Raw genomic sequence first — 27,514 nt, forward strand, 5'->3', positions numbered from 1 at the left:
AACAGCAGTTTACCGGCCCCAAATAGGAAGCACAGACACCAAACTCCAGTTTCTATTCTCTCTCACACAGAAAAAGACGCAACCAAAACACATCTTATAATATTTTTTTACTTACCTCGGCCTGCAGCTTTGCCTGTGCTCCTATCATACCTTAAAATATAAAGAAGACATTGAGAACACTCAACAAAGCAAACTCCTGCTGTGGCTCCATGGATTTATCTTATAAATAATAACAGTAATACTAACAATAACCACCCCCAGCCTGACAGTGTGTGCATGGTTTTTATACAGAATAGAACCATGACTAGTCATATAACCAAACATGATTGGAAAAACAACACTGTGGGACCTCGGTATCAGAAGGCAGAGAAAGAATAAGCACACTATTAATAATATTTTGTACAACTTTCTCATGTTCGAGAAAGTTGAGTCTTTTATAAAAGAAGAAGAAGTAATCTAATGGGGATCAGTGCCGCACCTTCCCCTGAAGAGGATGAGTAGTTTCGAGAGTGGTTGCAAGATTGAATTCAATTAAATGAATGTCTTTAGAGAAATTTTGAAAAAATTGCCTGTGGCTTTGCATTAGATTAAATATTGTTAAAGAGACTGCTTAAAAACAGAATATCTGTATTGATGTTGGAGTCTTCTTTCCAAATGACTCTCTACATTTTAAAGTTTAAAGAATTTTTGCCTTAATATTCTCTCTAAATGAATTTTACACTGCGCTTATGAGTGTTTTCCCACACTCACTGCAGTTTTTTCCACTTAACACTAACAAGATTATAAAATGTTATAATCAGACAATGGACTAAAGATTAAATATGAGTCACATGAAAAATGCAATACTGGCTGAAAGAAATCTCTAGCTTGCGAAAAGCTCAAAAAACAGCAGAAACACACACACAATCAGCCCCCATCACACAAATACGAGACCCACAGCTAGATTCCAAAACAAGTTTTTATTGGCCAATTTACAGAAAGTGCTGTAGTGACCATTCCAAAGGAAAACAGACCAAAGAGTCCAGAGAAGAAAAAAAAAACTAAGAAAAATAAAATTACTTTTACACATTTTACAAGGTTTCCATGTTAACTTCACTGTCCTCCTCTTCTAAAACAAACGTTAGGACAACATTAGGGCTCGGGCCAATGCAAAATCCACCAAAGGTTCCAGGGGGGTAAAGGGGGGGGGTGCAAGGAGGGAGGTGACATCACAAGACTAGGTGTCACAGAGGATGAGGAAAACTCTTAAACAACATATGAGATCTTTACATGAACATATAGATACAGTATACACATACAGTAGGTTCTCCCAGTTACACCCACAGGACAGCTGTCAAAGGCTCATTAGGTTAGAGGAGGAAACTTCCCAGTGTTTGTGACTTACACCTAACCTTGATTTTATCTGTGGCAGACACCACTACACCTGTCACATGTAACTAAACTTTCTGTTATTAATGGATTTTTCACTTTCCAACATTACAGACAGACTGGATTTTGGATGGCTACAGCCAGAGATTAATGCCCTTTCACTTCAAGGTGAAGAAACCTTGGACTGGGTTTTCTGATTACGTCAGATGTGACACTGCCAAATGCATTCACCTCTCTTTTTCCTTTTATCCTAAAGTTGCACCAGGCAACTTCACAATTCGGTGGCCCCAAGTGCTGCAAACGAGGCGGGATTTATGTAGTGCGACATCACCCCTAGACCTAGTTCTTTCTCTAATTTCACTGCATTTCATCCAGGGGCAAATTATCCTTCCTTCCACATGGGACAGCTAATTTTGTGTCAGTGATATTTGGCAGCATTAGTTGGCTACTCGCAGTACAGACTATTGACAAAATAATGAAAATGACAAAAGATTTACTTTTAGGGAATTAGAGACATAAAAAGTAACGGTGAGTAGATTTGACATTTACATACATTGGCCGGGCTGCTGTCATCTGCCAACTTTAGCTCATCACAAATATAATGATACATGTCAAATGAATGACAAAATGAGATCTTGATTGCCATTGAACTCGGATAATGAATTTACGTATGGCTTATTTCGATTTAGTTAAACGACATGATAATAATAACTTAAGGCAAATAAATTAAACAAGTAAATAACTAATTCATTAAATAAATAAATAAGCAGTGCCCTAAACACAGCAGTAATAACAGCTTACAATTATTACAATTGTTGGCTGATTAGTAACAAGAACAAGTAAAGATGTGTTTGGGTAGTGTTAAACCTACAGTAATTTGTTTGGCCGCTTGAGAGCAGCCTAACCATCTGAAAACACAGCGCTGGCCTCATTCATTCAGCTCTTTAGCTGCTAAATTATCCTCTATGTTCACCAGCTAGCCGCTAACTTTGTCATTCTGCCATTTGGTGCTGCACAGGTGGTGTACTGCAGGTTTATCAGGACTTTTTCACTAAAAACAGCTGCCTGCTGTTGCTAGAAATGAGTCTGATGAGAGAGGTGGGACATTAAAGTTGCGATGGGCTGAATGGCATTAAAATGCTCTGTTGAGGTGCAGAGATGGCTGCTAACTATGAGTGACACCTTTCGTTTTACACGTAATCATTTGATCCCTCGTTGATATAAAAATATTGACTATTACAGCTTTAATGTTCATAATTCAGGCTTGAATTATGTTCATTATAGTTCTATATAATTTACTATAGCTCTTATTTAAATAAATTTTATTTTATTTTTCTTACCTCATCTCTAATATTTCTTTGTGATATTTGTTGTTGTTTATAGTTGGTACTTCTGCAGAAGATTACTTTTCAACTGTAAAATTTGGGTCACAATTCTTTAACAAATAAATGTAAAGGATCTTTATCAAAAACAATGTTACATTCATGCTACGTTTTTATGTAAAAAAACAAAACTAACATTTAACAAATATGTATATAATCATCACATTTTCAAGACAAATAATGATACTGGTCTCAAAAGTCCAGTATTGGTCAGTCAGGGCTCTAATATTGACATTAGATATTTGCATCTATTGACTTTCCTACTTAATTCCAATGTGAAGGGCCAGTTCCATTACACTGTTCCTTGTAGAAAGTTGCTATTTCTCACTTGTCAACATCTCTGCAATGCAGCATTAATGATTAGTAGGAGCAGATGGTGGAATTAAATGCATAATATGCAACATTTCCACATTAAAATGTCTCAAAAGTACTAGACCTGTGTTATATCTTTTTTTGAATTGTGTACATTATTCCACAACAAACCCAATGTTCAAACCCAGAGAGAAAACCTTAATTGTATGCTAGCTAACGTTGTGTGTTTTATTCAGCCACCTCGCAATGGCCTCATATCCCCTTTAACACGTCTAGCTGCTATAACCTCCCGGGGGAAACATGGGATACATTAGAGAGTGAGCAAGGAAGTCAGCAAACGTGACTAAACGTAATATGGATTAAACTTTCATACATTACCTCGTCTGTGAAAGTGATCATGTCAGTCATGTCAGAGGTTGTTTAACAGTGAAGACAACAACTCCCATGATCCCACGCTACTCCATGACATCATCAAACTACCTCTTTTGTATTGTTTTGATGTGAGAGACCGCTAGCGGCAGAAATGACTTACTGCGCATTAAACAGTGCTTTCACTGAGTTTGTTGTTTAGGACCTCACTGCTGTGACCACGCCTGAGACTAACATTTCATTTGGGCCAGTGTTGTGGTATGTACACAAGCAGAGAGGGGACTCTCTGACTGATACCTCTTTACATGAACATCTCGCCTGCAGCTTTAACGGGCCCAGTCGCTATGAAGGCAGTGGCACATCCATCCAAACAAACCCAACTCGCAGTCAGCTGGAATGATCTGAACACTGAGCTAGAAACACACACAGAGGACTGATGGGGTGAGTTCAGTAAGGACTCCTGCACGCTAAGGGTTTAGGGTGTGTACATACATATGAAGAGGTGGCTTGTGTGTTGTGTCCAGGTGCAGAGGAGGGTTTCTGGGAGGAGAAAGTGGTGTTAGGGAGTGGGGTAGGAGGGGGTCACCGACTATACTCAGTATTTACAAGAAAGGAGCGTATAAAAATGTACAAGGAGACTCCTCTGTCTTTCCTAAAAACCCAGAACACCTCAGCTAGATCAACATGACTACATACAGATCTTTTTTGTTTTGTTTTTGAAAATATGCTATTTCTGTAAAATCACCTGGCTTTGCCACTTAGGCTAGAATAAAGACTGATAAATAACATGAAGGATACAAACCAAAGAATAGTCAGATTCTTTACTTTTGCAACTCAGTTTTGTTGAATAAAGACTGTTTTGCATTTTCATGGGACATCAGAAATCTCACTGTGGGAGATAGATGGTGCATGGGTTTAACCGACAAAATGGGATTCGAACAACTTCATTTCACTAAAGACCATATTGGTGGTGTAGACTGTAAAGAGATCATTCGAGGAAAAGCAGCTCTCAGGGGATGACCGAAATTTGGCGAGCTGTCTCTTTTAAGAAGGATGAATGTCATTTGATTGACGAGCAGTTTTAGTGTCATTTTTCTTATCAGCTGTATAAAACGGGAGGTTTTCTGACAAGGCTAAGGTTAAATCATTGCACGGTGTGTTTGTGTGTGTACTTCAGTGTAGTCTTCCAGTAGGGGGAGATATTACCTCATTTTTTGAGCATCAACATCACATGAAGTCTTTTTGTTTCCACCATCAGAATTGAGGTTTCAGTATGGACGTGTTGCAGAGTGTGTGTGCGCGTGTGTGTGTGAGTGCTTGTGTGTGTGTGTGTGTGTTTGTGACTGTGCGTTTCAATAAGATATTGTTGTTTTGTCCCAGTTGTGGGACTTCTTGTTCTGGCACTGCATCCTGGGTAGCTGGACGTCCACTTCCTCCTCGCTGTCGTCTGACTCAGCGCTGGTGATGTCATCCTCCTCCTCTTCGTCGTCTTCCTCCTCCTCCTCTTCTTCTTCTTCTTCCTCCTCCTCCTCGCTGGCTTCCTCCTCTGCAGCCTGGGGCTCCTCCAAGTTCTGTGGTGAGAAATATTTTGTGAGTTTGAGAAACTAAATGATCAGAAGTTTTAAAGGCAAGAAATCATAATAATTTCTCCTTAAATTCCTAATGTGAAAGCAGAGCATGTCCGTGTCTCTTCTTCTCTAGTACATATTCCAGTCGCTAATAACTAGTCCATTTTATCCCTGACAGAATCCTTCCACCCTCCTCTAATCCCGCACCCCCCTACCTCCATTGGGTTGACCGTGATCGTCAGAGCCGAGTCGTCCCAGGTCACGTCCGCCTCTTTAGCTGTCTCTGCCATCTTGACCTCCTGCTGGTGGGTCAGGTGGATGCGATAGATGCCCAGCACCACAACCACCACCAGAGCAGCGATACACATCACGATAACCACGGTGGCAGCGCTTGGCACGCCTTGAGGACAAGACGGGAGAGGTGAGAAAAATGGGATAGACCGTTATTTGGAAAAAGAAGCAGGAAAAAGCAATGCAGTCATGTTATAGATGCCTCAGGGAGTCGCTCCGTATGCTAAAATTAATATGAATCTTTTAACAGTTAACTGACAAAGAACCAGGAATCCCACACACTACTTTATTTTAAAATACATTTAATTTTACGCTTTGGTCAGAAGACCTTCACCCGGTCAAACTTTTTTCGCCAATACATCATTTTCTGGATTCATTCTTTTAAAACAGTTGACGTACTCCAGTACTTTTAGTATTGCACTTAAACCATGAAGCATTTGGGGTACCAACGGCTGGCAGACAAAAAATGCAGCAGAAGCTCAAAAAACACTGGATCCTACACGTCCCATAATGCAGCTCAATTACATTTCTCCATTTTAGAAACGCTACACTCCTCCGTTATAACAAAGCCTTTCCGAGTAATGCTCTTTATTCTGTGTCAGGCTATAGATAAATCCATGTTTTTTCCCCCTCATGTCATAGCTGAAGTCTCTTTTTAACTGTTGCTGTTATGGTTATCTGGTCCCTTGGGTGCTGACTGCCTTTTGATAGCCTATTGATTTTTTAATTTTCTTTCTCATGTCATTGTATGAGATGTCTTTTTAACCTTAAATAAGATGGGTACTTTGTTGATGATTGTGATCTTTAATTACTGTGATAGTATATTGATTTTCTTATGTTATTTTTTGGCATTGTGGTTGTTCCTGTATTTTTAAGCCTACACTAATCAATATCTCTTTTTCTAGCCACGGCTCTAGGGATGGCAATGTCAGTCTACTAGTTGGTCCATTTCTCCAGACTGGAATATCTCAAAAATATGGATGTCATGTCCCCTTCTAGCTGAACTGCAATAACTATTATTTATGAAATTCCCATTAGCTTTATCTGTACTTTGCATTCAGTGCTAATTAGCAAATGTTGGCATGCTAACACACAATACTTTGATGAGGAAAACTGGTAAACATTATACCTGCTGAACATCAGCCCAGCTTCCAGGAACAGTTCTGGGCTGTAAGGCGATTTTAGCATAGTAGCCACACCCTGGATTTCACAATCACGTGATGCGCAGTGGCCCAAAAGACATTTGTCTTTTTGGGAGTGGCTGCAAAACCATGAATCAAGTTTTCTGAGCATCGCAAATAGCCTGAAATGGCTCTTAAAATGAGCAGAATTTGAGCAATGTGGTCCAATAAAATGTGGAAGGTCTAAAAGATCCGTATCCTTAAATTATTTTGTGCCATTCAGGTGTGCAAGGAACTTTAAGTCCCGGCCAGGGGAAGTCTCTAATGGTTATGCTCTCAACTGCCTCAACCAGCAACGGACTCTAGTGTGCATGCTCTAAGGGCCCAAAAAACACGGGAGCCTTTGAACCAAATGCTAGTCTTAGCATCACAATGGGACATACCTTCTCAGTTACATATGAATCCAAAAATGGTATTTGACAAATTTAATCTGACCTGAAGTTTTTCCCTGTTTAGTCTATCTGACTGACACACAGAAGAGAGCATAAAAAACTTGCCCCATGTTTAAGCTTTTAGTTGGATTTGTATCCAAGGCCTGCTGGATTTGATTTAGTCAAAAAAGAGCTAAGAAAGCCAAAGAGATTGAACTGAGTCGTGTGTAAGTTACAGATTTTTTCAAATATATAAAAAAACAAACAAAAAAAAAACTTAAGTGCATTTAATTTAGGTCTCAGTGCAATACACAGCTGCAAAGATGTATCACAAGCTCTATTTAGTAGCATAACCACAACGCACGTTTAGGGATTTCTCTTGATCTAAAATGCTTATTTCTTCTGCTCTGATCTCCAGCCTACTGAGATAACACGACTTTTCTGTGCCTGCCCTCTCTCCACTAGTCCCGGCTGGTGTGTGTGCGCGTGTGTGTGTTTAACGAGAGAGAGACTCACAGAGGACTCTTCAGTTGATCATTTGATTCAGTCTAGTTCCCTAGATTTTCACACTAAATCCACGGCCTTTGATCTTCCTCGCCGTGAAGCTTCATGCAGCCCCTCACACTAACTCTGTATGTGAACACACACCCACCCCGACATTTTCCCTCCACTTTGTACTCTACATACATCATCATCATCTGAAACATTCACATGTGCTAAAAAAACGTTATTGCTGCATCTACAACTGGAAATCTCTTTTATTTTTAGTTAGTGCCATACATTTATTCCTGATTTCCATCAGCCCACCATCCTCTCTGCTCCTCTGGCCTCCTTTTCACACACACACACACACACACACACACACACACACACACACACACACACACACACACATACTAACACATAGACATACAAACACTCCAACTCTCTGAGCTGTTAACAGCACTGGCCACAGAACTCTCCAGGAATCTAAGTAGAATCCATTAGAGGCTAATGAATAATTAAATCTGGTGTGGTAGATTAAGACCAATGTCTCTCCTCACCATGTTCTCTTTACTTCAGATCACTCACATGCACCAAGGGAGTGGAATATGCCTGGTGAATCATTTGAGAAGGGGAGCGAGTTTACACTGCTCTCTATCACCGAGGACCTCTGTGTGAGAGCAGCAGTCTGATGAACAGAACGATAAACAAACTAGAAACCGAGCGCTCCCTTGGATCTAGCGGTGTTTACCCTGGAATGGATAGCTGACATAAAAACTCATCTCAGGCTCAGTGGTTCGCAAGAAGCTCACGGGTCTGATCCTCAGCATCCTCCGTCTGTGAGGGTTTCCAAGTGCCCATCGGTGTTTTATCAAGTCATCTTAAAAGCATACCCCCCTTTAGAAAATCTTTATACATCACTCATTTCACATTGTTAATGCTTCCCAAATTGCGTGTTGTAATTAATTTTTTTGTGCACTCACTTTCTCTCAACCTGCCTTGTATTATTGTACTTTTACTTTGGTTGGACATTTACTGCATTTCCCAGGATGCCATTTGACAATCCCCAGAGCTTTGGCGTAAACTGAGCTGTAATGATAGTAGGGGTAGTAACAAGAAAAGCAATTTCTTTTAGTCAAGAAAAAGCGTGAGTCATGGATCCTATTTGAAACATTACACGTTGTGACTACAGGAGTCTGGAGCATTGAGGTTCCTGTCGAGAACAAATCATAAATAATACAAAATCTTGATTTGGAGGGAGCACCACTTCTATGTTGGTGTTTTAGACCCCACATATTCAATAAGCAATTGAATCGAAATTCTGCTTACAAGAGATGTCACATGGCTCTCGCATTACGTTACCTGTCTTCTCTTAGCCGCTAGGAGCTGCAGTTAGCAACGTTGCTGCCAAAGGTAGGAGCTTAGGTAAAAAATGGCCCCCTCAAACAAGTCGGGGCAAAGAAAGACAAATATATGTTCCTTCTACCCAAGGGAAGCAGAGAGGGCGCTTTCCCACTCATTTGGGTTACCTTTTATTTAATTGGGCAGGTAAAACTTGTTTTGGGCAGGTTGAGATAATGTGGTCTACTTTTTGTACTATTTGGGGCAGTTTCCTTCTACGCAAAATTAGGCTATTTTCCAGTAAATCATCCCCACCTCTCCTATGTTTAGATTGAGCTCTGTGATAAAAGACTTGTTAATGTGTTCTTATAACATATAATATAACATTATCCATGTGTTATTAATATGCCAGGATACAAAAACAATAAAGAATGCAAATTGAATCTTATACATCAAACAGTTTGTTACAAAGGATTTAGAAGCATTGAACATAAAACGTGCATGTTTTCTTACCTGAGCTGTGGCTGGGGTACAGCTCATGAATCATGGACGGATGGTGGACCACCTGCATGTACTGAGGCGGAGCTACCATGTGACTGACATGTTCCCCAGCTTCTGAACTGTGCAGTACGCTCACCTGGTTGGGAACAGATGAAGTAGAAGTGATGATGTTGGAAGGTAAAATGATCACTCAGTCCCAGTGTTTCCCAAATGTACGCCTAAACTTGGCTTGACTCATACAAATGGTATATTTGAGACAGAATAAAGTAAAGACTTCAGAGAGAGGGCAGGAGAAATGAGAAAGTTAATGTATTTATGCCTTTTTGGGGACAGGGTCAGCTCAATACAGGGATGTAAAATGTAAACTAGATTTAAAGTAAACACCAGAGAATGTATAAATAAGTCACACAGACCAGAGACAGAAAGAAACAACAGTTAGCCAACACATGGAAATGGGCTCGGCATTTTCATCAAGTAAGAACAGTGTAATAAATCTGGGTGTGTGTGAATGTTTCTGCCTGATTCACTGTAGAATGGGTTAAGGTCTCTTCGGGAGAAGTGTTCTGTGTTGCAGTTTTGCCTTCACTTGATATGTTGAACCAGGCTGTGTCTGTGTGTCTGCGTGCTAAAGGTCTACTTGTCTCTGGTTGCTTTGGAGTTATGCTATAACTTCAAGTGCACCTTTAAACTGAAAGGTTCACATTAAAGTGATTGTTAATAACCCGCCTGTTCATGTAGTTTTCACTACACACATTTTTCATCAAATAGAGCTTCAGTTCAAATGTTTTTTCTGCATATTTCTGGTATACATGGAATTTGCCATGTTTCTGCTGCTATTTTACAAAAGATATTTGTCACTAAGAGTGAAAGTGATGCTACTGGTATTCCTGCTGCTCTTCTTTTTAAATTTGCTCTTGAAGTGACAGTGTTACCAGACACCTGAGCTGAGTCAGCTCAGTTAATTTGTCTGTTCAAGCACTTTGGACCAGTTGGTAGTAAGAAGCAGCATTATCTCTAGTGACAACGTGCGATAACTATTGCTGACTAACAAGTTTTAATAATGATTTTTGAAAAGATATACATTTTTGCAATTATGTACAACATTATCCACTATTTTAGAGCTGCTTGTCAGCCCTAGTGACATTTTCTTAGATTGTCAGTCCTTTTAGGAGTGTTTGAAACATATCTCAGGCCTTTTCAACATTTTTGCCACAATAAATCCTTCAAACCAGCAGAGCGCCCCTGTGTTGTCAGTAACAGCCAATCACAAACATGCATTATTGATGATGAAAGTTTCATTTCAAAGAAGGCCTTTTTATTAGGTAGGTTTATTGTCACGTGTGAAAGTGAGTTGTGTAACTCTTATCTGCTACATAGCAGACAATATACATTAATAGAATAGAATAGAAATCTCAAATAAACTATCATTACTAGAGCAGTGCTGAGGATGAATTAGAGTTTAAGTGTCTTTCAAAAATAGTAAGAAATGTACTATTTTTTAGAGCCCTAGGTTCAAATTACTTGTTTTTTCAACTACCAGTCTGACCAAAGATATTCAGGTGGGCAGCTATAAAGAATGGCACATTTTGACAGCCAGTGAATGTTTGGTATTTTTGTTGAATAAAGACTGAAATGATTCATTGATAATAAATATTGTTGCCCATTAATTATCTGTCAGTCAACTAACTGATTAGTCAATTAATTGTTTCAGCTCAAATTGTCAGTTTCATCCATCTCCATTTCTGTGGATATTTACCTGTTACATAACCTGTATGATATTTTGCTGAATCTGTATCACTATTGACATTAGAAACCCACATGAGTCAGGCTGGAGCCCACACTGACCTCAAGGTTGAACTCATTGCTGGTGTAGCGTCCGTTGAGCTCCGAGCAGGTGAGGCGAAACCTTCTCTCTGCTAGTTGTTCGGGCTGCCAGTTATAGTAACGCACCTGTCGGATAACCTGTTCATAGTTGGACATGGAGTCCACACCTGTGGAAAGAGGCAGGGACATAAGAAGGTTGTTGTTGCTACTACATGTAGGGAGCTAGTTAGAGGATAGAAATAACCTGTAACTTATGGACATGCAGGCGGTTGAGCTGTTTTATGCACGTGTCAAAAGGAGGAGAACTGTTGTTGTTGTTACAATAATAGCAGTGGACTAAATGCTATATCAACCAACTGGCCAAGAACCCACCACATGTAGCTTTTGGTGTGGTTACCATAGTTACCTACCATATATGGACATGCCAGAGGTGGAGTTAGTGGCGTCGAGGTGTTTTCCGAGCATAGTGCTGCGCTGCAGTTGGAGGGACTCCTGCTCCGGCCTCAGCTCCTCGCCCAACACCAGCACATCACAGTAGTCCAAATTATGAATAATCTCCTCCATCACCCCGGGTCCACGTGCTACACACACACACACACACACGCAGCTGTAATTTTTACCAGTGAATATTAGTTAGCCATTACCTTGTTTGGTTAATCTTGGCTTTTCAAACATGAAGAACTAAAGGCAATACAACTTGTCCGGGTTAGTTTCAAGTTTTGGTTTAGAATGTGTTCTTATTGCACTGCAGTTCTCTTCGAAGGCTATTTTTTGGCACGTCAGCGAGCTTACATTACTTACTTCGGGTACCTTTGTTCTCATCTCACTAAATGAACCAAACTAATACTGCTCCCAACACGGCCGATGTGAATTTATGTACCCTTAATTGACCCTTTGCTAAGAGATTAAATCGTACTTCTCCTTTCAACCTCTCTGGGTAGCGACTGTAACTATTACAAGTGCCCCAGGAACAGCGTTACCATGTGACCATATCTTGGAAAAATACAGCAAAAGAAAGCCGAAAAATGACTCCTTTTTGTATTAGGGACAATGGCGCGCAGCCATGAAAGTGTCGACCTCAGGTAGAGCTATACTGTGCTGTGATTGGCCAGCCGTGTGTTCAGGGCGTGGCTTAGCGAAGGGTCAATTGTCACATGACAGTCTGATTGCTGTTGCCATGCCAAAACATTTGTGGAAGAAAACGCTTGCCATTATTCAAACAGTATAGGGCACAGCACACTTGCTCAAACTCCCAATCTCCAATTATTTGTCAACTCTGTGAACACAGACAGTGCCATGAGCTGCCGTGGTAACAAGTCCCCTCAGGCAGCTCCCATCACAGCAGTGCTGGGTGGCTGCTGGGGCTCTTTGACAGTCTGCTAAGCACTAGCCTCCACCTCTCACTGCTACCCAGCCTTCTCCCTCACTGGACACTCCTTGGGGAGTGAACCGGCTATGCCCATTTACCAGCTTCCCAATGGATAACGATAGATATGTGATGTGTATGTCTGGATGGGGGTCTTTGGAGGGATACAGAGATGAGGTGGAGAAACGGGGAAGAGTGAGCAAATCACGCAGAAAGAAAGTTGTGTTCCAGAAAAAAAGATACTGCTGTATTGCTTTTGTGTATGAAGGCATTTATTTAGTGCAGTTTTTTGGAGTTGTAGGGGCTTGCAGGGAACACTTTCATATAGCTGTAGCTTTTAAGCCTTTGTTAGCTCATTGTTTTGGTTGAGGGGCAAGCAAGTTCTACTTAGCAGCAGGGAGCTGCCACTGTACGCTAACTGCTTAGCAACTTGCTGGTGAACGTAATAAAGCAGCAGCTAAACAGACAGATATTTCCCTCAGGAGTTGACGAAAAACAAAAATAGAGCAAAAAAAGGTAGTGAATACTGCACTGACATTGGAAACACCCCTTCAAATGAATGCTATAACGTTGCTCAGTGTCAGCTGGATGTATAAGTAAGCAAATGTTTGCTAACATGTTAGCTTAAAACACAGATGAGTTTTTTCAGCTTGTTTTGGAATTCTTCCCCCAAGTGGCCAAAAAATATCAATAATAAGAAGAAAGCACGCTGTTGCTCAATTCAGTATGCTCATGGATTTGGTTGCTCCAGGCTAAGACCAGTAGCTTGTGGTGGCTAATGTTAGCAAACTTTAGATAGATATTTCTGTGTAAATGACATTACTGAGTGAGTTGGCTAAATACTTCTCTCTTTCTTCTCTTTTATCACAGTAAATCCACTCAAATGTTAGTAAGTAAAACAGAAAGACAAAAAAGTATACACATTATAATGGAGACAATGTTGTTTCCTGCTTTTTGTTTCTTTTCACTCACCTAAAGAGGATGCTTTATAGCAATTTTAAAAAATTCTTGAAAAATGGAGGGAAGTAGCCTCACTTTAAAATTTAACTTGCATTTTCTTTAGATATCTTCCAAAAAAATTAAAACCTTTTATTTGTCACATTTGCACTACCCATGCTGTTACCTGTAAACTTGCAGGAGAGACATATGAATGGAAAACAAAAAAAAATGAGTGTGAGTGTAGGACTGTCCCAGGAATAGTTTGTTTGCAGCCTACACTGCTCTTAAAACTACACTGTGGGTGGGACGAAAAAAATCGAGCTGGGCTCCCCAGAAAGAATTACTAACAAGAGAAAAGAGATGGAGAGCCACTGTGTGCAGGAGGGGTGGGAGTAAATAAAAGGAAGCAAAAGAAAAATTCTAAAGAAGAGGAGAGAGAGAAGAGGAGATGACCCTGAAAGCAAATGGGTAAAGATGATAAGTTAAAGAGAGAACTGATGACATTGGCTCTGAGTAAAGGCATCAGAATAAGCCTTAAAAAGATACTGTGGTTTGAGATGGAGCGAGGAATGAAGCAGTGCGGAGCAGGCTCAATAAAAAGACAAATGAATGACAGAGAGAGACAAAGAGGGAGGCAAGAGGGTGATTAACAGGGTCCAAAAGAAACTTACTACATGCCCTGCAAAAGAAATGTGATTTATCTTGAATCCTTTAAGCCTCGAGTGAACACAAAATCTGCTCATTATGAAACTTCATCATGCCTCCCTCTCCCACACACACTCTCTCCTCATCTCTTTCTTTCCATTTCTGTCTTTCTCTGGGTTTCAGCTAATCTCTTTCCCCCAGCTGCAGTCTCTATTTCACCAGCAGAAAGAGCTCCTGAAAGCAATGCCACTTTCTGCTCCTCTTCCTTCGCCGCATTACACACAATGGAGGGCTAAAACCTCTCTCTGGCTCTGCTTATCTGTTCCTAATTGGCTGTGAGCTGCGGGGCCCAGGGCCGAGCCGGGCCGAGCCGGACTATTCTTGCCGGGGTGGTCAGATCCTTGGACGAGACTAGACTGGTCAGGATTTAAATGTCATACTCATTTGGCGCCAGTCAAGGCGGTGTGACCCTGAGAATCAGTCTTGTGGGGCGTCTCAGGTCTTACTCAGCAGGAGAGGGTCTGCATTCGCACAGAGACAGATACAGGAGTGTATGGAAACAGTGGAGAGGCTAATACCTCCAGACTTGTATGGAGAGAGATGGATTCAGCAGGAAATTAACTCAACATATTGCAGAGCTCCATGGAACAAAAGGCTCTAGCTTACACTGTAGATTACAGCTGGTGAAAGGGGACAAACGGACAACTGTATGTGAGGGGGTGTTACAATATAGCTGCACGTAAATACTAGTGGTAGTATTGTACTCTATGTCATGCTACTTTTGACTCATGCAACTTCTAGTAGACAAACATTAAAATACTGCTTACTCATTTATGCATTGTAATGCTACAAAATTACAATGTATAATGTCAATTTACAGTAACCAGTAAGACACATACAAGCTTTTTTAAGGCTCTGGGAAAGTTCTAAAAATATAAAACCTTTTATGAAAGCACACTTGAAGATTAGTGTTATGTTAGAACTAAGTTAATATATTACAAGTCTTACTGTACATGTACTGAGGAGCGAAGCACAATCAGGTCATGGCCGTAGATAACAAGAGTGTTATCATGTGTATACTCTTTTGAGTGATCTAATAACCCAGGTGAGGAAGGTGTGGGCGGATAACAAAATCTGGAGGACCTGATTTAAACACCTTTTGTACCAGCCTACATATTCTATTTGACCCTGAAATACGTCACATGACTCTAACTTTGGTTTTACTTCAACTTCTACTTCTTCCACCTTTTGTGCAAACACGCAATGGAAAAGTGAGTAGATAATTACTTGTGAATCACACAGACTCACAAGTAACTACTTCATTGGAGTTTTGATAAGCTTTATTCCCACCAAACTAGATCATTTGGCAATGTGAGAGTAAAAGCACAGCTTTTGTTTTGTTGCCTTCACAGCGTGAGCAGACGTACCAGATGAAAGAAATGCTCGCTGCTGCCGATTCGCAGTCTCATGAGGCATTATGAAATGTTCAGCTCTCTCTGAAGGTTTGTTTTGATGGCGAGACAGGTGGAACTGCATAGGCTATGGGACTTCATGAATGAGTGAACACATTATCAATATGAAAAACAGTTGAAATATTTAGTGAAGACAGATTTCTACCTGCAGGGAGGTATGCATCTCCTACTTTGTAAGGTACACTCAGACTTTTTGGAGTATGAGCTTGTCACTGGAATGGTAGTACATTAAGATCACATTCCCTACATTTGTACCTTCAAAAGCAGCATGCATGGACAATACACACACACAACTACATATAGCCTCCAACATTTTTTTTTCACTTGCTTCAAGCATGATGAAACCAGTATTTCAAAACTAGTGCACAGAGCTTACCGATGTGTGTCACAGTCCATACCTGTGTGATGTGCGGTGGCGTCCGCCCTGGTGACTGTGCTGATGATGTGGAGGTCCTGGAACAGAGCTATGCCTCCTGGCGCTCTGAGGTCGGAGGCCGGCTGTATCAGTCTCTCCACTCCGGAGATGGTTATCCTGGGCTCACTGGGCTGCAAAACCATCACCACTGCATCGATGCCTGGTATGGTGATACAAGTGTCTTCACCAAAACACCTGGGCATAGAGAGTTGAAGAGAGGCTGGAGTGTGAGAGCTGGATGACTGAGACATGAAAAAGGAAGCTAAAGATTTTTACTACATTAGCTGTGCTCAGCTATGGCATGAAGATACTGGTTTGTCACTCTCCAATTTAAAAAGCAATTGGTTTACAAACATCTCAATACAGCCTGATGCAGCGCTAATGTTAGCAAGCAGAGGACAAGTGAAGGCTGCGTAAAACTCCTACTTAATTATACGGTGCAATAAGCATGGTTTGGAAATATGAGGGTCAAAAATTTCTAAATCTGAGCTACATTTCCTCAAAAAGTACAACATCTTTAGATGTCTAGATTACATAAAACTGTTTCAACAGCAAAATGTAGTTAGGACTTGCTACATGTTTAAATGTTGTCATATTGATGAAAAATGTAGAGAGATGTGGAGATGTCAAAAAACTTGTTTTAGCCAGACTAGCTTTATTTCAAAATCATTCCAGCACGTAACCCCCCGTAAAACCAGAAATTCTTGATTTTACGTTTAGTTATTTTTTGTTTGGTTTAAACAAAAAAGATGTAACATGTTAATTAGTGAAATTAAAAAGTGATTGTAGCCTTTGACAGAACCGGGTTAGCCGTTTTCCCTTTTTTCAGTCTTTATGCTAAGCTAAGTTAAGCTAATCACCTGCTGGTGCTAGCTTCAGTCTTATTATCTAACACTCAGCCAAAAAGCAAATGAGTGTATTTCCCTAAATATCAAACTACCACTTTAGTCTTTAAGGCTCACTGGAAAGGAAGTGTTTTAATTTGTCAGTAGAAATAGGAATGTATTTATTTGTCTCAAAAATAGTACTATTTAACTTTTTAAACTTATCTGTGGTTAGCTGTGTCCTCTTTTAAAAAAAACAAATAACATTTCTTTCTCCTGTGTATGTGTGTCAGAGTAGCCAATAATTACACTGAGATGACAAAACATTTTTTTCTAATAAAGCTTATCAATATCAACAGGTCCTATTTGCTGCTCTAAAAGCTGTTCAATCCAGATCCAGGCCTTTGTGAAACATGGAGAAAACGCCCTGTCAGGGCTCAAGCAGCAGACACAGACCTGCAGCAGTGTGCCTGCTGTGTTTTCATACATGCATGTCGGCCTCCCTGCCTGCCTGTCAGACAGCATGTGTTTAAACACACAGCATCCACTGGCAACCTTAAATGGACGGACCAACCTTGGCTCTCTATGACTTGAGCTAGCCAGCTGTGAGCTCAAAACAAAGCCACACAGAGATCGGCCATTTTCACACTAATGAGTGCAGACATCTGACTCAAAACCATTCTGATGCATCGGTTGATACACGCATACACACGGCATAAAGACTGCAGATTACACATCAATCAAATGGAAAACAAGAGACATTAAAAAGAGGAAAGGAGGGGGGGGGGGGGGTTACTGCGGGTGGTGGAGGGGGTGGTGGTGGTGTAAGAAATGAAAGCTGAACAAACAGCCAGATTTTTGTTTTTACATTTCACCAAAGGCCTTTCAAGTACACAAACATCTGTCAGTGGGAGGGACATCAATGCTTTCTCATAACAAATAACAAGCTTATTTCCTGCATTGGGCTGTAAGATCTCAGCTGTTCCGCATCCTGTGTTTTCTCACCTATATTATGATGTAAAATGCTGCAATGCACAAATCCACAAGATGAATTTCCATATGCTTTTATCTCTAGCTGGGTAGTTTTATATGGATTTTTATGAAGAGAAATAGAAAAACTGAAAGGTCCTGGCAGCAAATGTATGGCTGAACGTCAAAGCAAGACATTTTAAAAGTGGCTCATTCTCTACTCTCTATATAACAGACACTCAATATTTACTCTATAGTGAGCTATATAAATTGAGATTTTGGACACTGATTGGCTACAGATAATTCCCTTTTGAAATTTGTGAATTGAGCCACAGTTTGTATATAAATGTAACAACATCCAAATATGATGAAAATTGTAACTCATTTTAAATACATATATTTCTATTACATTTCTTTGAAACCAGACATATTTGTGTGTGCACTTAAAAATACTTTTGTGGAGAGAGTCATTTAGCCTATATTTGAATCCCAAAATTTTTTGAATCTTTTTGTGTGTATTCATTCATATTGAGAGTGATCTGACTCTACACTGAACTGGGGGCATAAAGTGCATACGTTTCACACTCGGTTCTGCTCAGACACACAAATACGGTAATATGGTGGACAGTAAAAATATCAAGCTATAGTGAGTGAAACTTCTGGCTGCCACTTATTTTGAGGCACTGCGGCTCAGTCAGCCATAATGCTGCATATGACTCAGAAATACAGACATATGAACACCCTGTGCTTATTCTTGGAAACATAATATAATGAAATGATCCTAAGTGTGATAAAAGAAGATCAGGACCAATTCAGACCAGTATTTCATAAGAAAACATCAGATTATATTTTTTAAGGACAAGCCTGTACAGTTGCCCAGGTTTATTTGGAAAGATTGCAAAGTACAGTCCCCTCCTAAAGTACTGGAACAGTAAGGCAAATTCCTTTGTTTTTGTTGTTCACTGAAGACATTTGGGTTCAAGATCAAAAGATGAGTATGAGACAAGAGTTCAGAATTTCAGCTTTTATTTCCTGGTTTTCACATCTAGATGTGTTAAACAACTCAGGACATACCACCGTTTGTATTAGACCACAGCATTCTTAGGTGAACAAAGGTAATGGAATAAATAATCTTAAAGTAAATAACATTTAATATTTGCTGGCAGAACCTTTGCTTGCAATAACTGCCTCAAGCCTGCGACCCATCGACATCACCAAACTGTTGCATTCTTCGTTTGTGATGCTATTCCAGGCTTTTACCGCAGCTTCTTTCAGTTCTTCTTTGTTTCGGGGTGTTTCTCCCTTCAGTCTCCTCTTAAGGAGGTGAAATGCAGCTCTGTTGGGTTAAGGTCAGCTGATTGACTTGGCCAGTCTAAAACCTTCCACTTTTCCCCCCCGATGAAGTCCTTTGTTTTGTTGGCAGTGTGTTTTGGCTCATTGTCCTACTGAATGATAAACTTCCTCCCGATTAGTTTCAATGCATTTCTCCGTAAATTGGCAGACAAAATGTTTCTGTCCACTTCTGAATTCATTCTGCTGCTACCATCATCAGTTACATCATCAATAAATATTAATGAGCCTGTTCCAGAAGCAGCCATGCTCGCCCAAGCAATGACATTTCCTCCACCATGCTTCACAGATGAGCTTGTGTGCTTCAGATCATAAGCAGTTCCTTTTTTTCTCCATACTTTGGCCTTTCCATCACTTTGGTAGAGATTAATCTTGGTCTCATCAGTCCATAAGATTGTGTTGCAGATATTTTGCGGCTCATCTCTACTTCTTTGCAAATTTCAATCTGGCCTTCTGATTCTTCCTGCTGATGAGTGGTTTGCATTTTGTGGTGTGGCCTCTATATTTCTGCTCTCTGAGTCTTCTTCCAACAGTGGATTGTGACACCTTCACCCTGCACTGTGGAGGTCGTTGCTGATGTCACTTACTGATGTTTTGGGGGTTTTCTTAACAGCTCTAACTATATTTCTGTCATCAACTACTGTTGTTTTCCTTGGCCGACCTGTTGGACGTCTGTTGCTCAGCACACCAGTAGTTTCTTTCTTTTTCAGGACATTCTAAATTGTTGTGCTTGCTGTGCCCGATGTTTGTCCAATGGCTCTGGTTGATTTTCCTTCTTTTCTCAGCTTGACAATGGCTTGCTTTTCTCCCACAGACAGCTCTCAGGTCTTCATGTTGGTTTATCCTCTTTAACAGGAAATGCAGTCTTTATAGGTTTGAACAAAGGATGAAAACTTAGACTAGTCATGCAGAGCTATTTAATGTTTGGACAATCAACCTAAAAGGCAACACCTGGGCAACAAGAAACATCTGTCAGCCACATGTTCCAATAGTTTTGCTCACTGAAAAATAGGTGGGTTCAAACAAAGGGTGGTATGTCCTGAGTTGTTCAACACATCTAGATGTGAATACCAGGAAATAAAAGCTGACATTCTGAACTCTTGTCTCATACTCATCTTTTGATCTTAAACCCAAATGTCTTCAGTGAACAACAAAAACAAAGGAATTCACCTTACCGTTCCAATACTTTTGGAGGGGGCTGTAGCTCAATGAATCTGATAAAATCGAAATTACAATTTGATAAAAGAAAAAGTATCTACACATTGAGCTGGATCTGAAAAATATATTGGTTAAAATAGCTAAAAGTAATGAATGGTTAAAATGTCCTGCTTCTGCCAGTCCGTATGGCAGTGGTACAGATGCAACTAAATCAACCTAAACATTGCCAGTTTAACTGTATGTTAAAATTATTGTGACTTACACAAATTTTCATATTATAATATATAAATAATATCCAGTTAAAACCTGTTCAAATTAACAAAACAGGTGGGAAAACAGTGGTATGTTGTACAAAACAAACAAAAGAATTATAATAAATAATCATATTCATAACATCTGACAGCAATAACACCAGCACCTCCAGAATAGACAGAGACTGAGAAGTGGAAGAGTCACCTGGATAATGTTCGAATCATAGAGAGATATGAATAAACAGATTTCATTATAATTTAATTAAATTTTTAAATTTAGAGCGTTAAATAAATAAAGTAAACAGAAGCTATATCAATGCACTTTTCACAGAGCAGGTCGAGACCCAACAATTCCCACTATGAGTGAGCAAGCACTGCAACAAAGGCAAGAAAAACACTCTCTTAGCAGGTACAACCCTTGAGCAGAACCTTGACTCAGCGTGGGTGGCCATCTACCTCAACCGGTTTTGATTGGATTGAAACCAGGATAAGACTGATAACAGGGACACCTGTGTGCGTGTAAAAGTGCTAATTGACAGATTGTGTGCTGCTGATGACACAACACAGAACAGAAGTTGAGAACAGGTGAATAAAACTGAAAGATCATTAAACATGTACATGTAGTTTTGAGCAGCCACTAGCGGTGCGGTTCTGGTATTGCAACCAGGTGTGTGCTTGTACGCTTGCGTGCTAGAACTCATGAGCAAGCATAATCCAAAACACAACCGCTTTCATACAGAGATCCCACAATCAACGCGGAAACACTCAGTAATGCCAAAATCTGTAACCCATCAGATTCTGTGACCCACACCACTTGTGTTGCACCAAAGTATGTGAGCCGTCAGATTCTATGTCTAAACCCCTGATCCTTTCCTAAAGCTAACCAAGTACTTTTGGTGCCTAATCCTAACCACACTGCGACTGCTTCACAACGTCAACCACGTGTTACAAAGCCCTTAACTCTGTATTTGGGTCACAGAATCTGATGGGTTACAGATTTTGGTATCACACCGGCATATTGGCACAATCCTCCAGCAAAAAAAAGGCAGTGTGATGACAGCGGCTATAGACAGACAGGGAGACAGCTTCACACAACATGCCTGAAACTCAGGTAAACTCCCCTGCACTGTAATATTTTTATCAGCTTGAGGTTGAACTAATCCATGCTCTTTACAGGATAACATTACATTTACTGGCATTAGCTTGCCCACCTGCTTCTCAGTAACCAACAATATTAGTGTGAGGCTCAGCAATGTAAGCACAGCTAAATGTATTAGATGATAACAAAATGGTTAGTGAGCTGGACTGAATATTATGAATGAGATTGTGGCCACAACAGTTAGACCACTTTACTAGTGTGTAGCTCTTCCAGCCATACACTAGTAAAGTTACAAACTTTTTTTTTTGTTAAATCTCTGAAACTTCACCTGACAGCTGGGACTAACTATTGGCTGTAATCCTCCGCAGTCAGTTGTCTGAGGCCACTTTTGAGACCAAAAACAGGTTTCGGGGCATCGTCTAATCTCTCCTTTTCTTTCCCGTGGCCACAGCCGGTGATGTGTGTCTGTCGGCTGTTTGGGCACTAAGCCATTGTTGTGAGCAGAGAGAGATACAAAGTCAGTGATGCAGGGAGACGGCTGCTGCGTGGGCTTGCCGAGCAGGAAAAAACAACAAAAAAACCTGGAGCCAGTCCAACTTCATTATAAAGAAATATGACAGTGGAGCCTAAAAGGGTTGTTGCAAATATTAGTGCTGGTTACTTTTATTTTCTCCATGCCTGCAGTAATTGCAGTTATTAGTCGTCAGCACGAAACAAACTGAATTGCATTTGGAGGAATTAATTAACATCTCTGTTTATTTGTGAGGAGTGATACTGTCTGCAGCTGTCGGGGGGAGTTTTTTCCCCACTCTTGCTGACGTGTTATGGCGGGAGGCCATGTTTCAGGCTCTCAGTGCAACTAACTCAGCTGAGAAGCTTTTCTGCTAGTGTGTGCTCTGGATGAAGTACTAAAACCACAACAAATTGGAAGTTAAATCACTGGCATTATTATATTACGAGACTCTACACATGGATTTGCTGCTATAAAGAGAAGTTGCACACTGCAGGCACACTCTGGCAAACACACTCGCACAGCCTTGGGAACAGGAAGGCCATACATCAGTCTGGGAGAAAAACTTAACATTTAGCAACAACATAAGCTAAGTGATCATAAGCAAAGTCCCATATCTTTTTTTTTTAAGTACTGCATAAAGATGCAACTCATAGAGTCTCACTTTATACTAAAAATCTGTCTTTTGTCTGGGCAAAGCTGTGTAGTATAAATATAACATAGAAAAGATGTTTAAATTGAAAATCATACTGAATCATGAGATGTGTATTGTTACACCTCAAGTGTACAAAAAGTAATGTGCACACTTGCCTATAATAGATGGACAATACAAATCCCTAAGGGCTCCCCTGTTCTCTCTGACATAATTGAAAATATTTACAGGTAATCACACTTTTACTTCTGAATTATGATTCATCTCTGAACTCATCTTTCATCTTATGCTGCAGCGCCAGAAAAAACCCTTGTGAATGCTTCTCATAAAACTGGCAATAATACAGAGATACATTTACTGTCTCTGCACCTGTGCTCATACACAATAATTCCATTTTCTTTCACTAGAAGCAAACTTGCTTCCTTGAGTTGACGTCTATATGCAATATGTTATGTGTCGGGGCAGGCAGCAGGTTACAAAATCCTGATTAAGGAAAACACATTCTACCTCAACCTCTGACCCCAGACACAAACTTGACAACCAACAGATGTTTGTCAGATATTTTGATTGACTGACAGCGGGAAAAGCAGAAAAACACAGGTGAAACATATTTTGTTAACGATTGCTTAGTTTCATTAAATGAGCTGTTTGTCAGCATGCACAAGCCCTGGTTATAGCTCAAACTATTAAAAGAATGCAACCCATAATAAACACTTTCAATTATTACTGAGGCAGTGTAAATGATTAACACGGGCTTGACAATCTAAACAGGCCTTATGTCTGTAGGTATTTTATGGAGAAGTTCATGAATAGTAAGGAAGAACTAACAGGTTAGATTACTAAAAGAAGACATGGTTGTCGGCGTTTTCACATGTCGGAAATAACTCTTGTTCACTCACTCACTTTTTCCTGTATAATATATACTTATTAGTTTACTCTTTATAGGGTAAATTTAGACTCCTATGCAACATTATCATTTAGTGTGATCACACACACAGGTGAAGTGTCGCACGACTGCAATTTTTCTCATCTGTTAAATTAGACATATTGCGTGTAATTATCAACAATATTACATTGTTGGAACTTTTGAGGGCACTACATAGAGCATATATTTTACACTGAGATTTCAGAAGCAAATATATTTTGGACACACAATTTCTTTACTTTTAAAGCCCCAACAAAGTAATCGTCCACCCACACATTTATGTTTTTCACAAAACGTTCACATACCTAAATGACAAAATAGGTTGATTGCCAATGACTCCCAAAACGACATATATGACCATTGGAAAGTACCTGTCCAGAGTCATGAGAATTAAGGGTGCTTTCACACCTGCCTCATTTCGTTCAGTTGAATCCCACTAGAGTTTGTTATGGCCCTTGGTGTATTTCATTTGGGCAGGTGTGAATACAGCAATCGCACTCGGGTGCGCACCATAAGTGGACCAAACAGGCGGAACCGAGACCTCCTTGAAGAGGAGGTATGACTTCAAACGAACTCTGGTGCTGTTCGCTTGTGGTGTGAAAGCAAACGAACCAACCACAGGTTTTTATGATAACAGAGATGTGACCTGAGCATTATTTCCAAAGCTGAACCACTAATAAATCCATCTGCTGACCACAAAATGTGTTCAGCGATATTATTGATCTGTATACGCCATGCTATGTTTACGAAAATCATTTGGTAATGTACACTTGTCAGCACATGTATTTCCCTGATTAATAGGTCAAAATCTGTTAAAAAGGAGGGCAAGTAGTCAGGTTATTAAGTCCATAACACATTTGTGACAGCGATACCACAGTATACTATAAGCTAATAAACCCCCAATTATTACTGTACACGCCCTGTTTTTACGTTATTATTCATAATATGTGGTTGACCTGCGGTCTAACATTACTCATCATGCAGAATAAATTATTACTTTGTGAGCTCTTTGCGATACAGATCAGAAGCATTAAAGTGCTGTATAAACTTCTGTCAGTCACCGGAGGTTGACTTGTCCACGTGGGTCCTGATTATGCAGGATGACAATTGCCAAAGCTGTCCAATCAATAAGTTACCTGTCAGTCCGTGTAACGGGTTACTTCTCTTGCTTCGTTTGTAAAACTGCAGTGTGAACATGAACCGAACCAGAACTAAAATGCAACACTGTATCATTTTTAGTCAACATTGACTTGCTTTCAAATGGGACTTAAACCAAAGTCTCCTGGGTGAAAGTTCTGTGTTTTTTTGAGAGGATGGCCTGTTCCTTCCATACGAAGTATGTGGCACATTTGTGTGTATATTTTTTCCATGTACCATAATCCCTAAACCACTCTCCATGAAAAAAAATGGAATATGACAGGGGAGCCCACAAGGATTGTTGTTGTTAAGATTAGAGCTGTTTAAAGCTGCTTAATTATTTTCTTGATGCCTGCAGTAATTGAAGTTATTACGTGTCAGCAAGAAACAAGTTTAATTGCAGCGTCAGGAAATATTCAAAATCTCTGTTTGTTTGTGAGGAGCGATACTGTCTGTAGGAGTTGCTGACACGTGTTATTGCAGGAGGCCAAGTTTCAGGCTCTCGGCGTAACTAACGTAGCTGAGGAGAAATGTTCTGGATGCGAGTATAAAAAAAAACAGGAAGCTAAACCACACCCATAAATGTGTTTTTGAATCGACACCCTCTCACACACTAGGCACACATAGTACGCACGTAGTTTCACGCTGTTTCCATCTTGCATACACAGAAGCACACAGTCCAGCATGCACACAGCTAGTGCAACTAGCAGTCAGCTAGAAAAACTTCATTTAAACAACATTTAGCAATGACGCAAGCTGAGGCGTCATTAGCATAATGTATTACTTGATAATTGGTGCGCCTCAAGCTACAATGCCTCTGCTTCATCACCAGCAGCATGTACAACACACATACCCCCCCCCCAAACCACACACACACACACAATGCTGTGTTAGTTCGCGGGCCCACGGCCGTGCATCGACCCCAGCAGGGGGGCGGAGAGTGAACCCCCAGGGCTATGCTGCAGGGGTCTACATATATTTAAAACAATCATAAATTTTAATGGTATCCCACTGAGGGAGGCTGTCTTACCAGCAAGCCCGTCTCTCTCCCTTTCTCTCTCTCTCTCTCTCCCTCTCCTCTGTGTCTCTCTTACTCTCATTCCTCTGGCAAAACCCATGCAGAATTATTAATACATGGCATGAAAATGTAAAAACTGGCCCCAGTGGCGACAGCAAACAGAAAATGGTGTATTAAAGGAAAGGGAAAGTGACAGCAGAGGAAAGGAGAAACAGAGAGAGAGGAGTGAGAGAAGGAGGGGCTGGGATCAATGTGTGAGAAGGGAATTATATATCAGTCAGGCTGTGATATCTGCTGTGTTGTCTTAACACTTAACAGAAGTGTCAAGGTGGGTTAACGCTCCTCATATCTGAGAGAGGAGACACAGAGAAACAGAGGCAGCAGGAGAGGGCTAAAGGAAACAAATGTAGGAATGAAGTTTAAGAAGACAAATGTAAGATCAAGTGGAAGGAGGAAGAAAAGAATTGCACGTACTGGACGACAGTAGAAATGTGCAGACGTCGGATGCCTGGTGTGGGAAACTGGCGAGAGTTTATGTAGGAAACTTTCCTCACAGCAGCGTTCATGTTTTCCAAGTCCTCTCCTTCCATTACCAAGATAGACTGGGCTGGGTTGAAGTGGAACTGTGGGATGAGAAAACAGACATGCTAGATGGATAGAGAACTGAAACAGTTCATGACAAAGTGTTAACAGGAACAGAGCCATTTATAGCTGCACTCAATTGAGATGCTGTATAATTTGTCTGGTGTCCGGTATGGACACCTGTGCATACAAAAACTGACAAAGTGAAAAGAAAGCTCCTAGCTTCAGGGCCCTGGGGCAAGAATGTGGCTGCTCTAATATGATCACCTTGTAATGTTGATATGGTGAATATGTTAGTAAGGAGTTGGCTACTTACAAATTCAGCAGACACAGAGCAACATTAGTATTAATTTAGCATATACACTCAGTTGCCAGTTTATGAGGTACAGGTAGCTAAACTAATGCAGTCTACATGTGTTACACTGACAGGTCATAAGCAGTAGTGTGAGCTCAGTATGTACTCTTTTGGTGTCCACTAACTCTTCAGGGAAACATCTGGCTCTTTAGCTGCTAAATGTTCCACTATGTTCACCAGCTAGTGGCTAACAGCTGTCTGCTGTTTGTTTCTGGGCAGGTGGCCTTAGAGCGTTTTTTTTTTTCACAGAAAACAGCTGCTTGTTGCTGCTGGAAACCCCAGTGATGAGGGTGAACCAAAACAATGAGCTAAAAGATGCTAAACTGCTTTGTGGACCTGGGAGATGATAGAGACTGGTGATAATTATCTGCAGGTTTCTTACTTGCAACCTATTTTACCTTATACACTCTCATTTCATCCATTGTTAATACAGTATGAAAACATTAAATAGGTCACCTTTTAAGGCCCTAATCATGTCATTTAAATGTGATTTTAGAGGTGCATACATATTCAACAAAAAACTATTGACACAGCATGTCTGGAGCTATTCAGTTGGACGTTTTTCCCTCTCAGTCCTTTAAACTGTCTAACTACCATCGGATATCTTGACCCGGTGGCCGAAATCCGATGCAGCTTTAACAACTACATTTCATGTTTCAACTAGAACCCCCTCCCATCCTCTTCTTGCATTCTGAACACATTTTCTGCTTTTACCAAAAAAAGTAGATCTGATGTTCAGTGTGATGGATCACCTGTTTTAATATAGTCTCGGGCCTTTTTATACTGCACTGAAATCACTGGAAACCAGTGGCCGTCTAGAAGACAGGGCAGAACACAGTAGTATAATAGTAATAT

General features: G+C 40.4%; 1 protein-coding gene across 1 annotated transcript in view; it reads right to left on the bottom strand.

Moving 5' to 3' along the window:
• Nucleotides 1-940: 940 nt before the first annotated feature.
• LOC119883318 (calsyntenin-2-like) overlaps nucleotides 941-27,514 on the bottom strand; it is a 277,990-nt gene continuing 251,416 nt past the window's right edge. Inside the window, exons 11-17 of the mRNA XM_038693908.1 lie at nucleotides 26,197-26,345; nucleotides 15,812-16,023; nucleotides 11,402-11,572; nucleotides 11,013-11,158; nucleotides 9,180-9,303; nucleotides 5,215-5,399; nucleotides 941-5,002 (exon numbers count right to left, since the gene is read on the bottom strand). Of these exons, the coding sequence (XP_038549836.1) occupies nucleotides 4,784-5,002; nucleotides 5,215-5,399; nucleotides 9,180-9,303; nucleotides 11,013-11,158; nucleotides 11,402-11,572; nucleotides 15,812-16,023; nucleotides 26,197-26,345 (1,206 nt within the window). The 3' untranslated portion in view covers nucleotides 941-4,783. The remainder of the gene's footprint in view (nucleotides 5,003-5,214; nucleotides 5,400-9,179; nucleotides 9,304-11,012; nucleotides 11,159-11,401; nucleotides 11,573-15,811; nucleotides 16,024-26,196; nucleotides 26,346-27,514) is intronic.

This window comes from Micropterus salmoides, unplaced genomic scaffold (assembly GCF_014851395.1).
Source record: "Micropterus salmoides isolate LMB-PRFRI ecotype aquatic unplaced genomic scaffold, ASM1485139v1 Ms_hic_scaffold_3, whole genome shotgun sequence".
Classification (NCBI taxonomy): Eukaryota; Metazoa; Chordata; class Actinopteri; order Centrarchiformes; family Centrarchidae; genus Micropterus; species Micropterus salmoides.